Source organism: Lissotriton helveticus, chromosome 4_1, assembly GCF_964261635.1.
Source record: "Lissotriton helveticus chromosome 4_1, aLisHel1.1, whole genome shotgun sequence".
Taxonomy (NCBI): domain Eukaryota; kingdom Metazoa; phylum Chordata; class Amphibia; order Caudata; family Salamandridae; genus Lissotriton; species Lissotriton helveticus.
This window is the reverse complement of record NC_136063.1, coordinates 1,822,442,130-1,822,467,483: the sequence shown is the minus strand read 5'-3', so window position 1 is coordinate 1,822,467,483 and position 25,354 is coordinate 1,822,442,130. Positions and strand designations below refer to the sequence as shown.

Genomic DNA, 25,354 nt, shown 5'->3' with positions numbered 1-25,354 from the left:
TGTGGGGGTGGCTCTGTGTGTGTGTGTGTGTGGGGGGCCTCTGTGTGTGTGTGGGGCTCTGTGTGTGTGTGTGGGGGGCTCTGTGTGTGTGTGTGGGGGGCTCTGTGTGTGTGGGGGCTCTCTGTGTATGTGGCTGTGTCCGCGAATACTCTCTACTACTTTAATGCTCACCTATTGCCATTGTAAATGACAATACCATTTATTTATGTTTAAAAAAAAGAAATAAAAAAAAGTCATGAGCAATGCCAATAGCTCTACCTTTAATAATGCTGAGACCATTGCATTGTAAATGCTTGTTCCTCATTTCTTCTGAGTCGATCGACTCCTGGTGTCATAAGGATACCCGGTATAAGAACTGTGGGGACTGTCAGCGCATGATGTAGTTGACGGACCCGCACTGCGTGTGTCTCTAGTGCCTGGGGCGCGACCATGACTCCAAGTCGTGCCCCGACTGCCGGGCTTTGGCGCCGAAGACTTTGCGGGAGCGGTGGAAGTCCGGCAGTTGGCGCCGCTCAAGGTCCCGGTCCTGTGGGAGGTCGAGAGATCGGTCGCAGAGCCGTCACCATCGTTCGTCTGGATCTAAGTCTTCGCACGCAGGGTCAGGTAAGTTGAAGCATTCCAAAAAGAAGTCAAAAAAGCGTTGTCGCTCCCGACTTCCCCTCGCCCGCCGCGGCTGACGGTACGCTCCGGCGGAGCCTGCGACGTCGCCGCCGGCCTACCCACTTTTTCCGGGTCCGTTGGCGATGCCTGCTCAGGTGCTAGAGTTTCTTTCTGCCATGGCCCGACTGTTTGGGCAGTCTGGCCCCGCCGGTGCACCTTTGGGCCCCACGGGCCCGACTGGGGGTCCTGCCCATCTGTCGCCGGTGGCTTCTGCCCCGGCACCGCAGGACCACCCTGGATCCAGGCTCGGATCCCGGGCAACACGGGTTGACTTCATAGCACCACTGCCGTTGTCCGTGCTACTGCAAACGTCGACCCCGGTTTCAGCCTGAACCGGGCGCGGCGCCGGATCGGCGTAACTCGACGCCGATCCCGATGCAGATGAGGCCTTTCTACCCCTTCGTCCGTCCTCCTGATTTTCAGCCTGTTTCACAGACTTCAGTGGATGGGGAGGACTGGGAGGGGTCTGAGGACCCCCTCACACAACAGTGTGACTATGATCCAGACTGGGCAGAGGATTTGGGGGATGCCAGCGGTCTTGACACCTCACCTGACCTTGGCATGCTGTCTCCTCCTTCCGTTGCTATGGAGGAGGGAGCAAGTTATGTAGTGGTGTTGCGTAGGGCGGCCGAGGCCCTCAACCTCGAACTCCCTACAGTTGCCGTCAGGACTAACCTCTTGACAGAACTGCTTCAGCCGACGGCAAACTCTTCAGAGCCCATGCTGCTTTTTAATGACGCACTTTCTGACGTTCTTTTAGGCACTTGGTCCTTTAAGGACTCATGGGCTACAGCCAATTCTTTGGGCCTGTTTGCCACTCTGCCTCCTCTGCCTTCTGCTTTTCGCTCCATTCGTGGCCATGAAAGGGGTGCCCCAACACAATCATTTCAGAGCCACAGGCCTTCGCAGCAACAACCTCAGCGCGGCCGAGGACGCGGGAACCGCCGAGGCAAATCTGGGGCCAGTGAGCGGGTCAGCCCACCTCCACCCCTGCAGCATCCACTTCCAAGCCTTCCTAGTCCGTCCTTTCAGGCCCATCAGTCGCCAGTGGGCGGCAGGATTCGTCATCATCTCCCCCACTGGCGCAACATCACCTCGGACAAGTGGGTGCTGCAAATAGTCCGAAGGTGCTACTCCCTCCCCTTCAAGACTACTCCTCCAGCCATGCCACCTCAATACCACAGCATTTTGGCGGACCGTCTTGTGCTTCTTCAGCAGGAAGTCACAGCCTTCTTGGCCAAGGGGGCCATAGAGCGCGTTCCTGGGCCAGAAGTAGGTCGTGGCTGTTATTCCCACTACTTTCTGATCCTAAAGAACGACAAGGGCCTGCGTCCTATCTTGGACCTCAGGAACGTCAACCGCTTCCTCCGGAAGGAGAAGTTAAAGATGTTGACGCTAGCTCAGGTCTTGTCTACCCTGGAAACTGGATGGTAGCGTTGGACTTGCAGCACGCATATTTTCACATACCTATCCTGCCGGGCCACCGGCGTTACCTGCGGTTCGCGGTAGCCCACAAGCACTTTCAATTTACCGTGCTCCCCTTCGGCCTTAAGAGGCCCCTTGGGTGTTCACAAAGAGGATGGCAGTGGTAGCAGCTCATCTGCGCAGATCAGGGGTTCCAGTCTTCCCCTATCTCGACGACTGGTTGTTGAAGGCGGGTTCGCCCCTGGCTGTCGTCTCCCACCTCCAGACTACGGCCGACCTCCTGCATTTGCTGGGGTTCTCCATCAATGTGCCGAAGTCACACCTGATTCCCTTGCAGAAGCTCCTCTTCATCGGAGCGGTTCTGGACTCTGCGTAGTTTCGGGTTTATCCTCCCGAGCAGCGAGTCTGGGATATTCAGGCTATGATTCCGATCTTTCAGCCTCTATCCCAAGTTTGTCAGGATGACCCTTTGGCTCCTGGGCCCAATGGCCTCATGCATCCTGCTAGTGGATCATGCCAGATAGCATATGTGGGCTCTGCAGTGGGACCTTACATTCCAGTGGGCACGGCATCAGAGCAACCTGTCCGACCACGCCCAGATCACGGAGGGCACTGCACGACAATTGCAGTGGTGTCTCACGAATCGCTATTGGGTCAATGGCAGATTCCTCTCCCTTCCCCATCCAGAGCATGCCTTAGAAGTCCATTTTTATTGCTATGATATATAGGTGGCTTCCTCGCTGAAGGGCTCACTCCACCGGAGCAAAGAAACTTTGTTGACTGTCCAGAAACGGCTGTATTTAGGAGCTGTGGGGAAGTCGCATCAATAATAATCATTTTCTCTAAACACTATTTTCTTGATATCAGTTTAACTGCACATTTGGTCAGTCACTCATTATCTATTCACTTCAGAATCAAAATAGGAGTAGTTGGACACACTGCAAGTTTCTCAGAAATCTTATTGATTCAATAATGCAGTACTTTTAGTTTGAATGCAGGCATTCAGTTTCAGCTAACACTCTGTTCTACATCTATTCCATGTTGATTCAATTTTCAGTTGCCTCTTCACTTGATGTGTTATCGGTATGTAGCTGACATTGTTTTTTAAGTATTCCTTGGCAATTGTTTTTCAGTAATTGGGGAAATGAAGATTGCCGCCCATAAAAATAAGTCACATGTCTATAGTCGCCAGGCTGTCCTGTCCCATGTCTTTCCTTCTTTTACCAGCTTGCGCAAGAATGTATGGATCTGACAAGGCCATAACATATGAGCAGCTTTCCAAACATTGAAGTAAAGCTCAAGTAGGGAACCGAAGAGATGATGCAAATATATGCAATGAATCATCTTTCATTACTCTTTTTGTACTTCAGATCCTAAAATAATGTGGAGAAATTTTCAAAATATTGGTGCCTGATTAAGCGCCACTCTTATTGCAGGCCAAATAAATTGTGTATGCTATGAATATAGGTATTTTGTGTAGATTGTAATGTGTAGATCGATGTTCTTCGGTTTGTCATGTGATTTGTTTCATTATTTAGTTACACTGCTGTGGAGTGGAGGACTATAAGTACTGGGAACAAACAGAATACTTCAAGCAAAAGGGAGTCCCACAGAGCTGTTGTAGTCATACTGGGAATTGCACCGAGGCAGATATGAAGGATACAAGCAAGCTCCCAGATAAAGTATTTCAAAAGGTAAAGTTCCAAAAAAGCAGTCTACCATTTAATGGAGTAGTACACTAAGTCTTATGGACACACAGTCATGCCTCTAGAGGTGTGAATACCTTTTAGAAAATTCAGAGGGCTGGGGAGCCGGGGTAGAATTAGCTAGCAATCCATCCTCTCTGTGTGAAAGAGGCTCCTTGTTTTGTTACAGCTTTTTTATATGATTCTCTCACTTTTTAGGGATGTTTTACACTTGTGACTTCAGTAATGGAAGAAAAGATTGGCATTGTGGCTGGGATTTCATTTGGAATTGCTTGTTTTCAGGTATTTTATTTTAATATGGCTTGTTTTGCTAAACGTTTGTACATGCTTTTATTGCTTTACGTGTGTGATACTCATTGTCTATTTACTTTATCTGCTCCATAGCTTATTGGTATCTTCTTGGCATGTTGTCTTTCCCGCTACATCACAAACAACCAATATGAGATGGTATAATCTCCAACCCATGGACTAAAGGTATGGTAGTGTCTGACCTGAAAAACGAATGTGTGTACCTGTCTTTTGGGTTAGAAATACATGCAAGAAAGTGTTATTAGTGCCCTAGGGATCAGAGCTCTAGGGATCAGAAGATTTCTTGTTAAGTCTTGTGATCATAAAGCACTCTGTTTGGTTTTTGTTTTTGAAAAAAAAATGTTCCTCAGTAATTATTCATACAAGTGTTGTGTGAAAAAATTAACCTGAAACTAGTACATTTCCACCCACATTTATTTTGCTGATAAATGTGTACTTGTCTCATGGATTTTAGAGCTATAAGAAGCCATATAAAATACATCACTCATATGCCGTACACCCTCATGACAATAACATTTTAGCACAGACACAACAGTTTCAATATATATTAGTAAACCATGGGCCTTTTTTTGCACACAGTTTAGTCTAGCAGTCAAGACAGGCAGCATCGAAGAATACTCAAAAGAAGACCCCTTTTCCATAGATTGCCATTATTTAAAAGTAAATACAGAGTAATGCATGCTTTCCTGTCTGTATTTAACTCCAGAAATCTGAAAAACCTGAAAGCATTAATCACAGAAAACCTGGCATAGGAGTTGTCTGTGAAGTACTGTGCATCTTTATAGTCTATTCTAAACAAAGTGAATTAAAATGTACAGACAAGAATGGTGTATTCAATAGGCCTTAACATTAGCACGAGGCCAAATTTAACAATTATTTAATTGATCTTTATAGGAAGTTGGGTTTCTGTTGCAGTAACCCCCCTGTCCCCCATGCCCCCTCCCCCACACGTTTTGCCAGATTTCTGATGCACTTTGACTTGATGTGCCCTGGGTCCCATACCATTCCTGTTTCCAGGGCCTGTGTTTTTTCACAAAACTGAACCTTTGTACCCCCAATTTGCAAATCTCTGGTCACATATAAGTCCCTTATAAAAGGTACCATAGATACCAAGGACACTGTGACCAAGGGAGGCCACTAAGGGCTGTAGCACATATTGTTTCACCCTTTGAGCTCCTGTACCTTAACACACGCACACTGCCATTGCAGGCTGCGTGTTTTGGTGCTTAGAAAAGTGAAAAGTCGACATGGCACACATTCCTGTGTGACATGCCTGCAACCCTCTGCCTATGCTGTAGATTAAATAGTTGCACTGGCACCAGATGGTGCGAGTGTCTCCTAGGGCACTGATAGTGGTGTGCTGAACTTGTCAGCTAAGTTATGAACAATAAAGTTTTTCAACAACGTTTATCTTTTTTTAAATTCTCTGAAGTATTTTATTCATACTCGTCAATTTTTCCATGAGTAAATGTAAGTTTTTCATAAAGTCTTTATGTACATTCCCCATATATATTTTTCATCCAGTTATATTTTTGAGATATACAAGAATTATATTCCATATTCCAATGCATTTCGGCCAAAAAAGGCCTTCATCAGGGAAACATGTGAAACAACAAAAATTGTGACTATCACAATGTGTTTACTTGATGTAAAAACATAATTAAATCAATACATTACTAACGTGATAAACAACATCCTGTCTCAGTCTACACACATTAATAAACACGTTGTTCGACTAAAACGGTATTGTTTACAGTCCTTCAAGTGTTCCTTTACAATTATGCACTCTGTTCGTATCATTTATATGACCCATAGCGTTATTCAGGCTTTAAACTGGTGTATTACACTGTTCTATTAATGTACCTGGCAACCGTGTCTTAATTGAGTTTAGGCGCGATATATTTCTACCGGAGATAATGTGAGCCGCTTTATGTCAGGATGGCTGTTCGCGCTAGCGTTTCACTGTTAAGGCTTGCAGTTAAGGGTAAAGGTTAACATAACCGTGCAATTCGGTAATTATTTCTGCCTTGTTGTCCGTTACATTAGCCGACAACTCACTCACAGATGGAAATTAGCTGTGACTGCACCGCGCTCAGTATGATAATCTTACCGGGATACACTGTACTCAGGATTCAAACCAGCCCTTCGAGTTCAATCTCGCTGCTGGAAAGTTGGCGTGTGACGTGTATATGCTGGGCTGATTTAAAAGGTTACGCGCATTATCATTAAAGGGCCAGAGTTGCGAATGTTATAAAGGGATCAGGGTACAAGTGTAGTTCTCAAAGGACAGATCAGGGAACGTGAGCAAATCAAAATAACAACCTAAAAACATGCACAGCACTGCGATGATACTTTCAATCTAGTTAAACAACACAATTTATAAATAACAACTAAATTCTGTCCTTTCGTTGATCCCATGCGGGCGCAAGGTCTGTAGATGGTATATCCAGTAGTTTTCTCGTTTTAGTAGAGCCTTCCTGTTGTCAGTCTCTTCATTTTTTTGCACCACTTCCAATATGCAAGCTTTAATCTGATTGATTTGGTGGTTTTGTTCAATGAAATGGGTAGCAAGCGCAGATTTAACCACTTTGGTTCTGATGTTACTCTTATGTTCTGTTAACCGAATTTTGAGTTTCCGTTCCGTTTGGCCAACATAGGCGTGACCACATGGACATTTTATCATGTAGATAATGTTTTTTGTATCACATGTACCATTAACCTGCAACTTGATTTTATTTCCTCTCATGGGGTGGGTAATGAAATTACCTTCCATAATGTTATTACAGTTACTGCAATTTTTGCACGGAATTGTCCCCTTGAATATTGTCTTGAGTTTTGTCACTGTAGTTTGTTTAATGATTTCTCCTATGTTTTTGGCTCTGGTGAACGCAAACAGTGGTTCTTCAGAAACGATGTTATTAAAATCAGGTTCAATTTGTAACATCCGCCAATGTCTTTTGATGATTTTTTTAAACTGAGGGCTTGCTGTGGAATATTTACTGACGCATGTGGTTCTATCAGCCTTTGTGCTTGTTTGAGTTGAAAGTAGAGTTTTCCTGTCTTTAGACTGTGCTCTTTCTAAGGCTCCCTGTAATACCTCCTGTGGATATCCTCTTTTTTTTGAATTTGTCAAGCATAATTTGTGTTTGCATCCTAGATTCTTCTGGGTCTGAGACAATTCTCTTAACTCGAAGAAGTTGAGAATACGGAAGGTGTTGTTTGAGGGGAGTGGGGTGGAAGCTCTGATAAGCTAGTAGATTATTCCGATCTGTTGCTTTGGTGTACAACGTAGTTTCAAATTTATCAGCTGTTTTTTTGACAGTTACATCCAAATAGTCAATTTGACTTTCATGTATGGTATAGGTGAACTGTATCCTTTCATCAATACAATTGAGTTTTTGAATGTTAGAGATTAGCTGTTCTTTTGTATCCTTCCACAATATAAAGATATCGTTGATGTATCTTAAGTATAACCGCAATCCTTGTTGCCATGGTTCTTTCTGTAGGATGTGGTTATTTTCATACATGTGCATAAAAATATTAGCATAGGACGGAGCTGCCGGATTTCCCATGGCCGTTCCTGTCTTTTGGAGGTACCATTTATCTTCACACTTAAAGAAACTATGCATCAAGGTGAAATGCAATAGTTCTAACAAGAATATTTTCATATTTTCATCGTATTCCATGTCAAGTAACGCCTTTTCTACTGCCTCTAACCCCAATGAGTGGGGTATGGACGTATATAATGCTTGGACATCGACCGTACACAACAGTATGTCTTCATTCGGTGCAAGTGTTAAGTTGTCCAGTTTAGTTAAGAAGTCAGTGGTGTCTTTGACATAAGAGTTCATGGTGATGACATATGGTTGAAGGTATTTGTCGATCAGTTTGCCTACTGGCTCCTGGATGCTTCCACAGGTGGATACTATAGGGCGACAAGGCGGTTTAACTGAATCTTTATGAATTTTGGGTGTCAAATAGAATTTCGGTGTCTTAGGATGATCTGTTGTAAGATATTTTTTCATTTTGTCATCCACACAGCCATTCAACGTGCCTTTTAATACGATGGTTTGGAGAATAGCTTGAATCTCCTTGGTGGGGTTAGTTGTAAGTTCCATATAAGTGTTTTCATCTTGTAGATGCAAAATAAGTTGTAAGTCGTAGTAATCCTTATTCATTATAACTAGCGCTCCACCCTTGTCCGCTTTCTGACAGATGATTTTGGGGTTATTTGCTATGTTTCTAAGGATGGCGTATTCTTTTTGAGTGAGGTTTTTCACCTTGCTTTTTCTCCGATAGTTAATTTTGTTCAAATCCTGTTTCACCAATTGTTCGAAAAGATCCAAAGTCTTATGGCTAATAGGAGCCATGTATGTACTTGTTATGATCAGGCCTTTTAACGTGTCTTCCTTCTTTTGTTGTTGGTCTCCTACGATGTTTGAAAAGAAATGTCGCAGTCTAAGTTTTCTCATCAGTTTGAATAGACTTATATTGATCTCCAAATGGTTAGTATGTGCGGTTGGTACAAATGATGTACCCTTCTGAAGAATTTTGGTTTGAATTTCTGTGAGGTTGACATCTGATATATTAATCACCAAGTTGTCTATCGGTTCTTCTTTCTGTCTTTCTTGGTCGTAACATTTCGGGTCTGTGGGGGACCTTTCTCCGTTGCTTGTCCGAGATTTTCTTCTTGACCTCCTGGTTCGTCCCTTTCGTTGGGGCCTACTCCTAAAAAAGGCTGATCTGATGTAGAAGCACTGGTTGTTGGTGTTGGTGCACTAGGTCTTTTTCGGGACGTCTCTGATGTTCCATCAGTGTCTGAAGAGGAAGTATCCGTCTGTTGTGTATATGGGCGATTCTGTCTTCTTCTTGCATACACCTCTGCCCAATTATATACTTCGTCTAATTTGTAGTCGATCGTATCTCGACGGTATTTTCGTAATTTCCTCTCATTTACTTCTTCAGTGTGTTTTGCGAGTTGCGTCTTGATGTCTTCTAAAGTTTTATTCATTTCTTCGGTGGTCATCATTTTGTTGAGCTCTTCCTTTACTGTGGTGATATCTTTTTCTAGTTCTTCCAATATTTGGGAATATTTGATTCATATACTCCGAGCGGGGAGTACCCAAAGGAGCACGATTAACGCATGAATATTGATAAACCTTAAGCAGTGCACGGCCAATTTCCCACATTGTTCGATATTTTCCTGCTTCAGGACTGTAGCACGCTATATAAGAAAAATGCAGTATGATGAGATCACCAAACTCACGGAAACTAAAGCTGACACATTTGCATATACTCACGAAGAATCGTCCAAAATATATTCACTTATTCAAGAAGAAAGCATCGAATATACCACAACGAAATCCAAAGATCAACAAGTGAAACAACTGTTGTATCTATCACGTAAAATTATAAACCAACGTTTACATGCCAGCACCATGATTAGATATCACAAAGCGTCAAGAATCCCAAGGGGTCTGAGGATCTTATTAAAGCCATCGCTATGTAAAAATTCCAAAAAATTCACCGACAAATGGTACGCGATTCTAAACAAGTGCTCTTTAGATCTTATTTTATTAATCATTGAAGAACTGTCCCAAATATTGGAAGAACTAGAAAAAGATATCACCACAGTAAAGGAAGAGCTCAACAAAATGATGACCACCGAAGAAATGAATAAAACTTTAGAAGACATCAAGACGCAACTCGCAAAACACACTGAAGAAGTAAATGAGAGGAAATTACGAAAATACCGTCGAGATACGATCGACTACAAATTAGACGAAGTATATAATTGGGCAGAGGTGTATGCAAGAAGAAGACAGAATCGCCCATATACACAACAGACGGATACTTCCTCTTCAGACACTGATGGAACATCAGAGACGTCCCGAAAAAGACCTAGTGCACCAACACCAACAACCAGTGCTTCTACATCAGATCAGCCTTTTTTAGGAGTAGGCCCCAACGAAAGGGACGAACCAGGAGGTCAAGAAGAAAATCTCGGACAAGCAACGGAGAAAGGTCCCCCACAGACCCGAAATGTTACGACCAAGAAAGACAGAAAGAAGAACCGATAGACAACTTGGTGATTAATATATCAGATGTCAACCTCACAGAAATTCAAACCAAAATTCTTCAGAAGGGTACATCATTTGTACCAACCGCACATACTAACCATTTGGAGATCAATATAAGTCTATTCAAACTGATGAGAAAACTTAGACTGCGACATTTCTTTTCAAACATCGTAGGAGACCAACAACAAAAGAAGGAAGACACGTTAAAAGGCCTGATCATAACAAGTACATACATGGCTCCTATTAGCCATAAGACTTTGGATCTTTTCGAACAATTGGTGAAACAGGATTTGAACAAAATTAACTATCGGAGAAAAAGCAAGGTGAAAAACCTCACTCAAAAAGAATACGCCATCCTTAGAAACATAGCAAATAACCCCAAAATCATCTGTCAGAAAGCGGACAAGGGTGGAGCGCTAGTTATAATGAATAAGGATTACTACGACTTACAACTTATTTTGCATCTACAAGATGAAAACACTTATATGGAACTTACAACTAACCCCACCAAGGAGATTCAAGCTATTCTCCAAACCATCGTATTAAAAGGCACGTTGAATGGCTGTGTGGATGACAAAATGAAAAAATATCTTACAACAGATCATCCTAAGACACCGAAATTCTATTTGACACCCAAAATTCATAAAGATTCAGTTAAACCGCCTTGTCGCCCTATAGTATCCACCTGTGGAAGCATCCAGGAGCCAGTAGGCAAACTGATCGACAAATACCTTCAACCATATGTCATCACCATGAACTCTTATGTCAAAGACACCACTGACTTCTTAACTAAACTGGACAACATAACACTTGCACCGAATGAAGACATACTGTTGTGTACGGTCGATGTCCAAGCATTATATACGTCCATACCCCACTCATTGGGGTTAGAGGCAGTAGAAAAGGCGTTACTTGACATGGAATACGATGAAAATATGAAAATATTCTTGTTAGAACTATTGCATTTCACCTTGATGCATAGTTTCTTTAAGTGTGAAGATAAATGGTACCTCCAAAAGACAGGAACGGCCATGGGAAATCCGGCAGCTCCGTCCTATGCTAATATTTTTATGCACATGTATGAAAATAACCACATCCTACAGAAAGAACCATGGCAACAAGGATTGCGGTTATACTTAAGATACATCGACGATATCTTTATATTGTGGAAGGATACAAAAGAACAGCTAATCTCTAACATTCAAAAACTCAATTGTATTGATGAAAGGATACAGTTCACCTATACCATACATGAAAGTCAAATTGACTATTTGGATGTAACTGTCAAAAAAACAGCTGATAAATTTGAAACTACGTTGTACACCAAAGCAACAGATCGGAATAATCTACTAGCTTATCAGAGCTTCCACCCCACTCCCCTCAAACAACACCTTCCGTATTCTCAACTTCTTCGAGTTAAGAGAATTGTCTCAGACCCAGAAGAATCTAGGATGCAAACACAAATTATGCTTGACAAATTCAAAAAAAGAGGATATCCACAGGAGGTATTACAGGGAGCCTTAGAAAGAGCACAGTCTAAAGACAGGAAAACTCTACTTTCAACTCAAACAAGCACAAAGGCTGATAGAACCACATGCGTCAGTAAATATTCCACAGCAAGCCCTCAGTTTAAAAAAATCATCAAAAGACATTGGCGGATGTTACAAATTGAACCTGATTTTAATAACATCTTTTCTGAAGAACCACTGTTTGCGTTCACCAGAGCCAAAAACATAGGAGAAATCATTAAACAAACTACAGTGACAAAACTCAAGACAATATTCAAGGGGACAATTCCGTGCAAAAATTGCAGTAACTGTAATAACATTATGGAAGGTAATTTCATTACCCACCCCATGAGAGGAAATAAAATCAAGTTGCAGGTTAATGGTACATGTGATACAAAAAACATTATCTACATGATAAAATGTCCATGTGGTCACGCCTATGTTGGCCAAACGGAACGGAAACTCAAAATTCGGTTAACAGAACATAAGAGTAACATCAGAACCAAAGTGGTTAAATCTGCGCTTGCTACCCATTTCATTGAACAAAACCACCAAATCAATCAGATTAAAGCTTGCATATTGGAAGTGGTGCAAAAAAATGAAGAGACTGACAACAGGAAGGCTCTACTAAAACGAGAAAACTACTGGATATACCATCTACAGACCTTGCGCCCGCATGGGATCAACGAAAGGACAGAATTTAGTTGTTATTTATAAATTGTGTTGTTTAACTAGATTGAAAGTATCATCGCAGTGCTGTGCATGTTTTTAGGTTGTTATTTTGATTTGCTCACGTTCCCTGATCTGTCCTTTGAGAACTACACTTGTACCCTGATCCCTTTATAACATTCGCAACTCTGGCCCTTTAATGATAATGCGCGTAACCTTTTAAATCAGCCCAGCATATACACGTCACACGCCAACTTTCCAGCAGCGAGATTGAACTCGAAGGGCTGGTTTGAATCCTGAGTACAGTGTATCCCGGTAAGATTATCATACTGAGCGCGGTGCAGTCACAGCTAATTTCCATCTGTGAGTGAGTTGTCGGCTAATGTAACGGACAACAAGGCAGAAATAATTACCGAATTGCACGGTTATGTTAACCTTTACCCTTAACTGCAAGCCTTAACAGTGAAACGCTAGCGCGAACAGCCATCCTGACATAAAGCGGCTCACATTATCTCCGGTAGAAATATATCGCGCCTAAACTCAATTAAGACACGGTTGCCAGGTACATTAATAGAACAGTGTAATACACCAGTTTAAAGCCTGAATAACGCTATGGGTCATATAAATGATACGAACAGAGTGCATAATTGTAAAGGAACACTTGAAGGACTGTAAACAATACCGTTTTAGTCGAACAACGTGTTTATTAATGTGTGTAGACTGAGACAGGATGTTGTTTATCACGTTAGTAATGTATTGGTTTAATTATGTTTTTACATCAAGTAAACACATTGTGATAGTCACAATTTTTGTTGTTTCACATGTTTCCCTGATGAAGGCCTTTTTTGGCCGAAATGCATTGGAATATGGAATATAATTCTTGTATATCTCAAAAATATAACTGGATGAAAAATATATATGGGGAATGTACATAAAGACTTTATGAAAAACTTACATTTACTCATGGAAAAATTGACGAGTATGAATAAAATACTTCAGAGAATTTAAAAAAAGATAAACGTTGTTGAAAAACTTTATTGTTCATAACTTAGCTGACAAGTTCAGCACACCACTATCAGTGCCCTAGGAGACACTCGCACCATCTGGTGCCAGTGCAACTATTTGATTCATATACTCCGAGCGGGGAGTACCCAAAGGAGCACGATTAACGCATGAATATTGATAAACCTTAAGCAGTGCACGGCCAATTTCCCACATTATGCTGTAGATTAGACACCCCTCCAGCTGGGTGCACTATATCACTGGTGAGGGTACAGTTTCATGAATACTGTACCCCTACAGTGTCTAAGTCCATTCTTCGACATTATAAGTGCAGTAAAGCCATAAAATGGTCTGGGAGTTTGTCATTACGAACTCCACAGCACCATAATGGCTTTACTGAATTCTGGGAAGTTTGGTAGCAAACTTCTCAGCATAATAAACCTGCACTGATGCCAGTGTGGGATTTATTATAGAATGCACTCAGAGGGCATCTTAGAGATGCCCCCTGAAAAACAACCAGCCTCTGGTGGGACCCTGGTTGGTACACACCAGCCTGCCACCACAAGACATGTTTCTGGGCCCCTTGGGTGGGAGCCTTCGCTCCCTGAACCCAGAAACAAAGCCTTTTCTGAGCGGAGGTCGTTACACCTCCCCCAGGCCAGTAACAGCCATCTGTGGCAGGGGAGCTTCAAAGGCCTTTGTAACGCGACCCCAAGCCTCTCCTGCTATTAGGAGCAGGCCCCCTTTCCTGTATCTCCTCCTTTTCAGCAGGAAGACAGGTGGGAAAATTAGCACAGCCCAGAAGGTGTGCCCACCTCTGCCAATCCCACCCCTCAGGTGGGGGAGGCGAGGTGAAGCCCACTCCATCACCACCCCCTTTTGTACCGCTTTGTTCGCCATAAGTTGGCAGGGTATGCTCAGACGTGAGTCCCTTGCTCACTTTGCCACTGGATTCAAGCAAGCCTGGCTGAAGACGGCTGAAATACGGTCCTAGGAAGCTAGTTTCCGGTCCAGGGAAGGCATGGCTTGGCAGTTCGGACTGGACTGTTCCCATGAGGCACAGGGTCAGACTGATTTGCATATGGCCATGTCTGAACTGGGGTGGCAGAGTGGGCTAAAGAACGGTGATGGATAAAACCCAGGTCTGTTGACTGGGTGTGAGTGTTTGATTGGTTCAGATGCTCCGTCCATCACCACGCCCTTTTGTACCGCTTTGGTCGCCATAAGTTGGCAGGGTATGCTCATACGTGAGTCCCTTGCTCACTTTGCCACTGGATTCAAGCAAGCCTGGCTGAAGACTGCTGAAATGCCAGAAACCAGTCCTAGGAAGCTTGTTTCCGTTCCACGAAAGGCACGGCTTGGCAGTTCGGGCTGGACTGTTCCCATGAGGCACAGGGTCAGACTGATTTGCATATGGCCATGTCTGAACTGGAGTGGCAGAGTGGGCTAAAGAACGGTGATGATTTAAACCCAGATCTGTTGACTGGGTGTGAGTGTTTGATTGGTTCAGATGCTCCGTCCATCACCACCCCTTTGTACCACTCTTCGGTTCCCGCCATCTTGCAGATGGCTGGAACTCTCCAATCAGAATTAGGGATTGTGCCAACTCCCCCACGTGGGGTGTGCACACCAAGGGTGTAGTCACTTTAAGTTCATAAACGCCCCCTAAAAACAGAAGAGACTGCAGAGAACTGACTTGGTCCCAGCCCTACCGACCCATCCAGCTATCTTGCGCCAAAAGTCACCTTGTCCTGCAGCCAGCGACCTCCAGTAACCTGGGAATACTGACTGCCTTCAACAAAGTTCAGATCTTCTGTGAACAGCAGCTCTTTACAAAAGAAACTCCAAGATGGACACGGAGCCTGCTGATGACAAAGAAATCCGATTCCTGGAACCACCACTACACCCGACACCTAAGGCCCGAATTCGGGTGGCCCACCGGTCAAAGCGAGGTCCCCCAATGCTTCCGAGTCCACAGTGGATTGTCACCTCCAGGACTCCCCGACGTTGCCTGTAGCCTCTGCATGGAGGCCCCCCCCCCCAACTGCGGTTTACCCGGTAAGGGGAAATCTGACCTCAAAAGAAACCCCTGCATCCAGCCGCCCTGCAGAAGAGAGCCTGAGGTGCACCTATGTCCCCAAGCCCTCCAGATTACTTGCCCAGCTGTTAGTTCCTCCTGGAAGTCTTCCTTGACCTAGCCTGCAGCCAAAATCTAAAACGGGCAACTCCCATTGAAAAAAGGGGCACCCGACGCCAAAACAGCACACTGCACCTGGCCACCCCTCTGCCGTTGTGAGTGCACCTTGTGTGCTAAACTGGTTCCCCCTTTTTCGTGAGCTTACGTCCAGGAGCTTTGCTCCCACAACTTTGTAGCCTGCTTGTGAGCAGCTACCAACCGGAGGTCCCCTATCCCCCCATTGGATAACATTGGGCTTCAGCACTCTGCACCCGGCCGCCCTAGTGCCGCTGAGGGTACTCTTAGAGTGCATCCTTGACCCTGAGGGAACCCTGGTTCTAACTCCAGAAACCCAACCACCATAACTAAGTATTTTCCTGTAAACCGATAACTTTATTTCCTCACATAGGATTGCATTGACTGTTTTTCTTTGAAAAATCTTTGAAGTGTGGAGTTAGTTTGTATGAAACCTTGAAAACTGCAAATGTACAAAAACTGGCTAGCTTACCTTTTCTCTAGGAAATGCCTCAGTGTGATATTTAGGCATATCACAGAGTAGAAAAAGTAACGTAAAAAGTAATCTGCAAAGTAATATACAAAGTAATCTCAAAAGTAACTAACGTAATGTTTACTGTTGACTTGCCTGTAAACAAACCAATTGCATCCAACGGTGTTTCATCTGCAATATTCCTACACAGTATCAGTTCACTTAGCTGTCCCAGGCCAAGCTTGGTTCTAGAAATAAAATAACTAAATAATATTTTTATACAAACAAATGGGTGAGTTCGTTCTTTGAGTGTGTGACTTCCTTTCTTGCATGAGTGTGTACAATAAAGGCTTAACACTACCCCAAATAGGAGTATACTGTAACACAGTGGCTAGAATGTTACACGCACGCGAAGGTCGAGAACTACCTTTTCAATGGTCTATATACCTGCTGCATCAATTCAAGAGGACGTCTGTCACCAAAGTAGAGGCTAGGTTCTTGGATTTGGGGATAGTAGTGGCTAAGAGACTCCTTACCAGGTGGTGGAAGGCCGCAGACCCCCCACATATACAGGCATGGCGTCACTCGTTAGCATGGGACAAGTCAGAAAGCATCTCCATCAAACGTGAAGAAACATTAGGACTGCGTTGTGAACCAATATCGGCATGTTGGGACGCCTTCTTACATGAACTGCAACAGATAGAGGATGGTGGTCCTGAGGATTCGCCTGACCGAGCTGTGGGCGGATAGATGACACGAAACATACACAATGCTAACGGGCGCACCACAATATTCCTTGAACACATATAGACCACTTAAGAGTGTGGGCAGACGTGGGCACCACGAATGGGAGACGTTGAGTACCACACTAGCTAGGCAACGCTACGTAAGCATGCGCAAGGATCGAGAGATTAGTTAATATGGGCAGGTCATTGTTCTTGTTGTTCTTGTTCTTTCATGATTCATCTGTTCATAGGCCTAGTGTGACAGAACTGGAAGGACTCTTACAGAGCACTGCATTTATTAATTTATAATTCAATATATTTAATTGTGGCTCTCCATAATACATAACGATGACTGGAGGTGAGGAAATGTATATGTTTTCATTTTTTTAAGAGTAGCTGTCAAGATTTGCTAGATGTTTATGATACCAAATATGTAGATAATACCAGATTTTGTACTGGAGCGATGGGCAGCGTATATATATGTACTACTCCAGATGTATTAACTGTTAGAACAGATGTTACATAACACTGTTTACTTTCATACTGCTTCATAAAAATCAATAACACAGATTTGAACAAAACAAAGGCTTAACACTACCCTCTGATAAAGCCCTACTGCTCGCCCACACTACCACAAATAGAGAGTAAGATATTATCTACTTTTACCTCTGCCTACTTTTGGGGTTCCATTGGACTCTGTGCACACTATACCTTACATTGGTATAGTGTATATACAGAGCCAGCTTCCTACCATCTTTAGATTTCTTTTGTCTGAAATCACAAGGTGGCAATGGAAATATTAAACAAAATGTTTTACGTCTTTATGGCAGTAGTGAATGAATGCCTGTACTCTACTTGTTTGTTTTAGATGCGGCCTTCGAACATCTGAGAGCATTTCCTGTAACACTGTGTAATGACCAATCTCGCTCTTTTCTGGTGACCTCAAAGATATTTGAAAAAATTGTTAATGCTCCACTCTGAGTTCTTGGAGACATTCAAACTTCTACTTTCCTCTCAATCCTGTCTGGGTTGAAGGATGTGCTTTTGTTCCTTTCTGAACCTTAAAGAGCAGGAAGTTTGGATGAATGCCTATTTTTTTGATGTTAAGATACTTAATTGTGGGGTACTGAGGGGTGCAGTACCAAACCCAACTTTACTTAATATATATATGTCCCTGCTTGCCTCTCTAGTGGAATCCTTTGACATTGAGATAGCGGATGACATGCAGTTACTTCTCTAATGAGGGTGATTCTGCTTCAGGGATGGAGACTTTTTCAGATTGTTTGGGAGCAGCTAAGGGCTGGCTGAAATCAAATAATCTGCAATGCAACCCAGATTAAGCAAAAAGTTTTCTGCCTTAGCCCACTGCCCGGAAGGGGAGGGTGCTGGCCAAGGGAATGTCTGGCACCTTCCCCACCTCTTAAAGTTGCTAGAAATTCGGGCGGGGGGAGGATTTCGTTGATGGTCCACTTTTATTCACGGTTCAGGTCCCTTCCGACACCCAGCTGATCATATCCCTCACCGAAGACCCCCACACCGCCAAAGCCAACCTCCACAGAGGAATGAAGGCCGTAGCCGACTGGATGAAGGACAACAGACTGAAGCTGAACTCAGACAAGACGTAGGTCCTCATCCTCGGATCCGCCCCATCAGCCTGGGACGACTCCAGGTGGTCCACCTTGCTTGGCACAGCCCCGGAACCCACGGACCACGCACGCAACCTGGGGGTCATCCTCGACTCCACCCTCTCCATGACCAGGCAAGTCAACGCCGTCTCCGCATCCTGCTTCAACACCCTCCGAATGCTCTGCAGAATCTTCAAATGGATCCCTACCAACACTAGAAAAACCGTCACCCAGGCCCTCATCACCAGCAAACTAGACTACGGGAACACCCTCTACTCAGGCACTACAAACAAGCTCCTGAGACGACTACAACGAATCCAGAACGCCTCGGCTCGACTGATCCTCGACGTCCCCCGCCGCAGCCACATCACACCCCACCTGAGAGGCCTGCACTGGCTCCCCGTCAACAAGAGGATCACCTTAAAACTCCTCATCCACGCACACAAAGCACTACACAACACCGGACCCACCTACCTCAACAACAGACTCAGCTTCCACACCCCCACCTGAAGCCTCCACTCGGCCAACCTCACCCTCGCCACAGTCCCTTGGATCCGTAAAACCACAGCCGGCGGAAGATCCTTCTCCTACCTCGCTGCCAAGATCTGGAACACTCTCCCAACCAACCTACGACAGACTCAGGACCTGCTGGCCTTCAGAAGACTCCTCAAGACCTGGCTCTTCGATCAGTAGCGCCCCCCCCCCACCCCCCCCCCCCCCCCCCAGCACTTTGAGACCCTCACGGGTATGTAGCGCGCTTTATAAATGTAATGATTGATTGATTGATTGAGGGCGTGTTTTGATTATGAAATCCTTGAAAAAAGTTCCCGGACATTCTTCCTTAAGAAGTACAGAGAGTAGTTGTCCACGCTTTGAACTCTTATTTTCGCTACTGGACTATTAAAATATACTTTATTTGGATATGCCAGAGTATTTGATCCAGCTGTTGCAAGTTGTGCAGAATATGGCAGCCTGTCTCTTATTTAGCTCTAGCTCTAGGCAGATGTCTACGTCCTTGTATTTAAGACCGTTCCATTGTCTCCCAGTTGGTAAGAGAATTGTATGTAAAGCTTTAATGTTAGCTTACCGTGCCTTTCACGGAAAGGGGCCACAATATCTCATTGCTATGATACATCAGTACTGTCGGATGAGCCAAGATGGATCTTCTTTTTCTGTCCATGTTGCGTTAATTTGGAATCACTTGCCATTTCAACTTAAAAATATGCCTAATGAGGCAAGCTTTCATAAATCGTTAAAAACCCATTTGTTTAGCTTGTAACGTTAGTGTCACTGGTCTAATTTGCCTTAAGCGCCGGGACACTCCGAGTAGCAGTGTGCTCTATAAATTTGGACATTCATTCTTTCCTTGTTGCTAATCATTGGAACTCTTTTCAACTTGTAATGCATTCTCTAGATAATTATCTGGCCTTTCATTAGAGTCGTAAGATATGGCCTTTATCCTCAGTGCTAGAATGCCATCTGAGGCAAAGTGTTTATAATTACATTTGTTTATGAACTCACTTGTCTTTTCCTATTCCAGTTTTTCTTTGAGCAAATGTTCTTTCGCACTGCACACACTTTGAACTGAATGACATGTAGGTGCTCTCTGTTTGGAAAATGGGAAAACTGAGGCATATAAAGTGATTTGCTCCTGATTACACAATATGCTGAAGTGAGAAAGTAGAGCCTGTGCCTTTACTGTGTATGTTTTTAATCCCTTACTTCTGTCTCTTGACTTTTTCATTCTTTTAACTTTTCCCATTAGTACCTTTGAAACTTCTCTATATTTTGCCCTATCTCCCCCCTTTCTTCACTCTTTGTATTTCTTTACCACATCCTCCCTACGTTGTCTCTTTTCTTTACTGCTTTTTCTCACTACTACTTTTTACTTTTCATCAAATTTCAACGCTCCTTTCTCCATCCCAAGTCCTGGGCCTGCATTTCTTTTGCCCATTACCTTTACCTTGGTCAACCTCTACCATCGTATTCACCTTTCCTCCTCCATTTGCTTTCCCCTTGTCCTATTCTCTACTTGTGTTAGTACTTTTCAACTTATATTGTCCCCTTCCATTCAAATCCCTTTCTACTTTTCCATCTCTTGTAAAAAAACGTGTTAGGTTTTGAGTGTCTGGCACATGCTGGGCACTTTACTGATTATTTCCAAACTTATTCGACTTTCAGGCATGGGACATTGAAGGGCCAGTGTTATTCTGCAATGGGTGTTTCTTCTCCTCTCACGCTGTCCTCGCCCCTTTCTCCTTACCGTGCATCCTTTGTTCTCTTCAATAGCATTCACTCCTCTTGCTTTCTTTTTTTTCCTTATATCTTTTACTTGATATCTCCACCTCCTTTTAATGTTTTCCCGTTTACTCCCGTCTTCATTCCCTTTCTCTACTCTTTACCTCCTCTCGTCTTCTTTCCTATCACCTCTTTCCCCATCTGTCCCTTTCTTGCCCCTTGTGCTACATTTTTCTTACTTTGTATTCTTCCTCACTGTCCAGCGCCATTGTGGTATGCTCAGTACAGCAGTATATGTGATATTTCCTTGTCTAAAGGGCTTCAAGATTATCTGAATTCAATATCTGGGCACCACCCTTGTGGTTGGCAGGATAGCAAAAAGTATGGTACGTGCTCTTTGTCCTAAGCTACCAGCTTGTACAGCAAACTGTTGTGGGAGGCAGAGGTGGCAAGCTGCTGCTGTCCACATTTACTACCATCTCCATTTCTGTGGGGGAGAAAGGACTGCTAAAGAGTCATTTGGGTCAGGCAGTTAATCACAGATTTCAAAGAGTGATGTTATTTAAGAGAGAGAGATATAAAGAATCCTCAGAAATTTAATGTTGATCTTATCTTTCTGGTGCTTCAAAGTTCCATATTTCTTCTACCACTCTATCATGTTTCAAGGCATTCCTATGATGTACCGATATGTTATTCCAGAAGTAAGCTATTCAGTTTGATTTCTTCAAATTGGCCTTTGCCTTACTCCTGAAGCATCTCCTTAAGTCTGAAGGCCTTTTCCAATGTGATTGTTGAGATTCTCCATCATTGAATCTTTCATTGTCCTTTGTCGAGCTGAGAGTTCCGCTGTGATATTTGTAGAGCAGTACAAAGAAAATGCTTTAGAAACTGCTTAAAACCATATCACATGAGTAGCACAATCACCTCATTAAAAATGACCTGAACTTCAGCCAGTGAGGTGAACGCGTACTGATCTCCACTACCCACCAGAGGCAACCATACTTAACATTACAAATGGGGGTGGGGTCGCACACTACTCGCACACCAGGGGGATCGCCCCTAAGGACTGTGGTAAGTGTAGTTCGTCTTCCGCGATGCATCTTCTTTCGATTCTCTGCTATCTTCGCTATCTATCTAATCCCTGCTGATGAGGGGTAAATACCCCGAAACACGTGTCCAGGGATGGCAAAGATAGCGAAGATAGCAGAGAATCGAAAGAAGATGCATCGCGGAACACGAACTACACTTACCACAGTCCTTAGGGGCGATCCCGCTGGTGTGTGAGTAGTGTGCGACCCCACCCCCATTTGTAATGTTAAAGCTCCCTCGAGCAGTTGGCTGACGAGCCTGGGACCCCGCACCTGCGCGCCTGAGTGGTACTAAACCTGGCAATATTTGGCAGCCACCGGCAACCCCAGAACACGGCCTAATCCCTGCTGATGAGGGGTAAATACCCCGAAACACGTGTCCAGGGATGGCGAAGACAGCGAAGATAGCAGAAGATCGAAAGATGATGCATCGCGAACACTTTACTACATTGACCAGAGTCCTTAGGGGCGACACCGCCGGTGTGTGAGTAGTGTGCGACCCCACCCCCATTCATACTTAAAGTTTCTAGTGCCTGGTATGTGCAAGGGGGACTCCGAACTCTGCCCAGTAACTATTTTCATTTATTGATGAATCCCCAGTGTTAGGCATAAAAGCAACCTGTGCCTAGGAGGTTTCACACAGTGGCAGACAGAACAGTATTTTTCTCTCAGGAAATGACCGAATCATTGAGTTAATACCATTTTAGGGCATTTGGCTAGTGTATAAAGAAAAGGCTATTCATAGAGGAAACACATGCGAACATCAAGAGTCTCCCCACATAGTGTGAAATAAAACTAGTTATACCACCAGAGTCATCATCTGAGGCACATCATAGGGATAAACGTATCTTAGAAGTATTGGCTCATTGATAACCCCCTCGATAACTTATGCATCTGTGTCTTGTCAATCCACCTTCAAGGCACCATCGGAGCTGCCCTCCTTGTCAATATTTGTTCCACCATGGACTGCACATTTCTAATTAGACTCTTAACAGCACAACCAATGACGACGCTATTGTCCACTACAACAACTTTTTAGCCCAAAAACATTGTCAACGGCATTGTCACGATTGACAGCACGATTATAATACACACCATAAAAGAAAGACTGTTGCTCTGTCCTCTGTCAAGTATACCTTTTAAAAAAAAATGTAATTTGTTTATTTCGTACGATCAACAATGTATGCCATACACTCTAGACTGTTATTGTTACAAGGTATACCACATGACTTCTGTGAACTTTCCATTTACATTTACAAATGGCTTTTGTTTCATGCATCCTCGGCTGTCAACAGATCGTACGTCCCCGCATAGGTCAGCAATTAAGGTCTTCTCATCCCAGATCTACAATTCGTCGTGTGACATAAAAAATGTACAGTACTTTACACATAAGATTGCAACACAAAGCTTCATGTCATCTCCTTAATTGCGAAGGAAGAAAGGGTTAAAACAGAGCATCACCTACAGTTGTACAGTCCCAACAATTTACATTTAGTCATTATCCTCACGTACTGTCAGGAGGTATTGTTTCAGTGGCTCCCAAAAATCTTGTGGTCTTGACGAGAGTGGCAGTTCCTCCGCGTATGTCTCCATAGTTTCCCTGCAGTATGTCATGTCCATGAGCCAGTCCATGAATCTGGGGGAGGGGGGTGTTTACTACCCCATTTAATGGCTACCCGTCGTTTCGCTAGCAGTAGCGCCACCGCCAGAAACTTTCGCCTTCTTGTTGGTGTCAGTTTAAATATTCCCAATAAGCATACTAGTGGCGTGTTCGGCACCTGCTCAGCTAGCATTGCTGCTAGCGCCTCTACAATTTCCTGCCAGTAGTCATGTATCTTGGGGCATGCCCACACCAAGTGTAGAAAATCAGCATTCATTGCATTACACCTATGACATCGGTCATGTGGTCTTAGACCATATCTGTGGAGTTGAGTTGGAGTGTAATAAAACTGGTGAAGAAATTTTGAAGTGTAAAATCCCTAGATTACAGTTTAATGTCAGTAAGTGTAATTGTGTGCAGCTATATTCCCAATCCAGCTCTTCTATCTTATCTTCTAACAACTTTTCCCATTTAGCTAATGATCTATTGATCGCTACGTTTTGCTCTGATTGAGACGCGTTATATAGTCGGGTGACTAACTTATGTCGCGTTGTCGCTGCTAGTAGGGCCTGTAATGCCTGTAATGTTGGTGGCTCTTCCGGGTAGGTATTGTATAGTTCTTTAGCCGCTGCTTGCAGCCGCATATGTGTAAATATCTTCATTGGTGTGTTGTGTGTGCTTAGCGACGGGTCATTTCTTTGTAGGAATCTACCATTAGGGAAGGCGTCCCCCATGGTATAGAGGTTCATCTCCTCTAGTAGTAGTAACATTTTCTTCTCTTGTGTTACTGATAATTTCGGGTGATTGGCAAGAGGAAGCGCCGGAGCATAGACAGGTAGATTGTCTGCCCTATGTGCCAAAGTGTGCCGAGCATTCGATGTGCAGTGTACAGGTCGAATCGTGTCACTATGTGCATAAGGCCTCGGGTCTGATAAGAAAGTGATCAACGGAGCGGATTGTACACTATCCGTTTCCACTGCCACGTGTGAAATGTAACCATGCTGTTTGGTCCAATAGAGGGCATGTTGAGCTTGCGCGCAGTAGAAATAAAATTACAGGTCCAGTGCCCCAAAACATCCCATATGGTATGGCTTTGTTAATATAGTCCAGCTGACCGTAGCCTTTTTGCCCGCTCACATCAGCTTCTGCATTGCTGACCTCAGTTTTACAAAAAAGGCCTGTGTAAGGCAGATTGGGATGTTAGTGAATAGGTATAGAAACCTGGGTAACACTACCATCTTCTACAGCGCAATTCTGTCTGCTAGCGACAGAGGCATCTGTATCCATCTAGCTATTTGTTCATCTAATTTAGTCATTGCCCTGCCATAGTTTTCCCTTATGACTAGTTCTGGGTCCCTATGTATCCATATCCCCAGATATTTCACTGGGTCAGTTTGCCATCTCCGAGGAAAGTCTAACGCCGGCTTGGTAGTAGCAGGCGTAAGGGGGATAACCACTGATTTGTCCCAGTTAATTTTTAACCCTGCATATTACTCAAAACGGACATACTCTCTTATGAAGCTATTTAAATGTGTATTAGGGTGGCGTGTAAATAATACCATGTCGTCAGCGTATAATGATATATTAAGGGGACGCAAGCTAAACTGTAATGCGGCCTCCCAATGGCATTGACGAATCCTACATGCAAGGGGTTCCAAAATCAGAGTGAATAGGATCGGTGATAGTGGGCAGCCCTGCCTCGTTCCCCTTTTTACCTCTATAGGGTCCGATATTTGTCCATTCAGTCTAATTCTAGCTGTGGGGGCATGATATAAAATTTCTATCCACTTTATAAATTGTTCCGGGAATCCCATTCTACGCAACACCACAGACATGAACAACCATTCCACTGAATCAAAAGCTTTTGCAGCATCTAGCAAGGCCGCTACTGCTGGCAGGTCCGGATCCAGATGGTGAAATAGAGCAAAAATAGTGCGTATGTTTAGGGTAGTTGATCTAGTGGGTACAAAACCTGCTTGATCGGGTAGTACTAACTTCTCCTGTAATAGTTGTATCCTAGTGGCAATGACTTTTGCCAGAATCTTTGTGTCAATGT

General features: G+C 43.8%; 1 protein-coding gene across 1 annotated transcript in view; it reads left to right on the top strand.

The window, feature by feature from the left end:
• TSPAN6 (tetraspanin 6) overlaps window positions 1–25,354 on the top strand; it is a 324,416-nt gene that overhangs the window by 233,195 nt on the left and 65,867 nt on the right. The window contains exons 5-7 of the mRNA XM_078688453.1: window positions 3,624–3,779; window positions 3,990–4,073; window positions 4,176–4,265. Coding sequence (XP_078544579.1) covers window positions 3,624–3,779; window positions 3,990–4,073; window positions 4,176–4,244 — 309 coding nt within the window. The 3' untranslated portion in view covers window positions 4,245–4,265. The remainder of the gene's footprint in view (window positions 1–3,623; window positions 3,780–3,989; window positions 4,074–4,175; window positions 4,266–25,354) is intronic.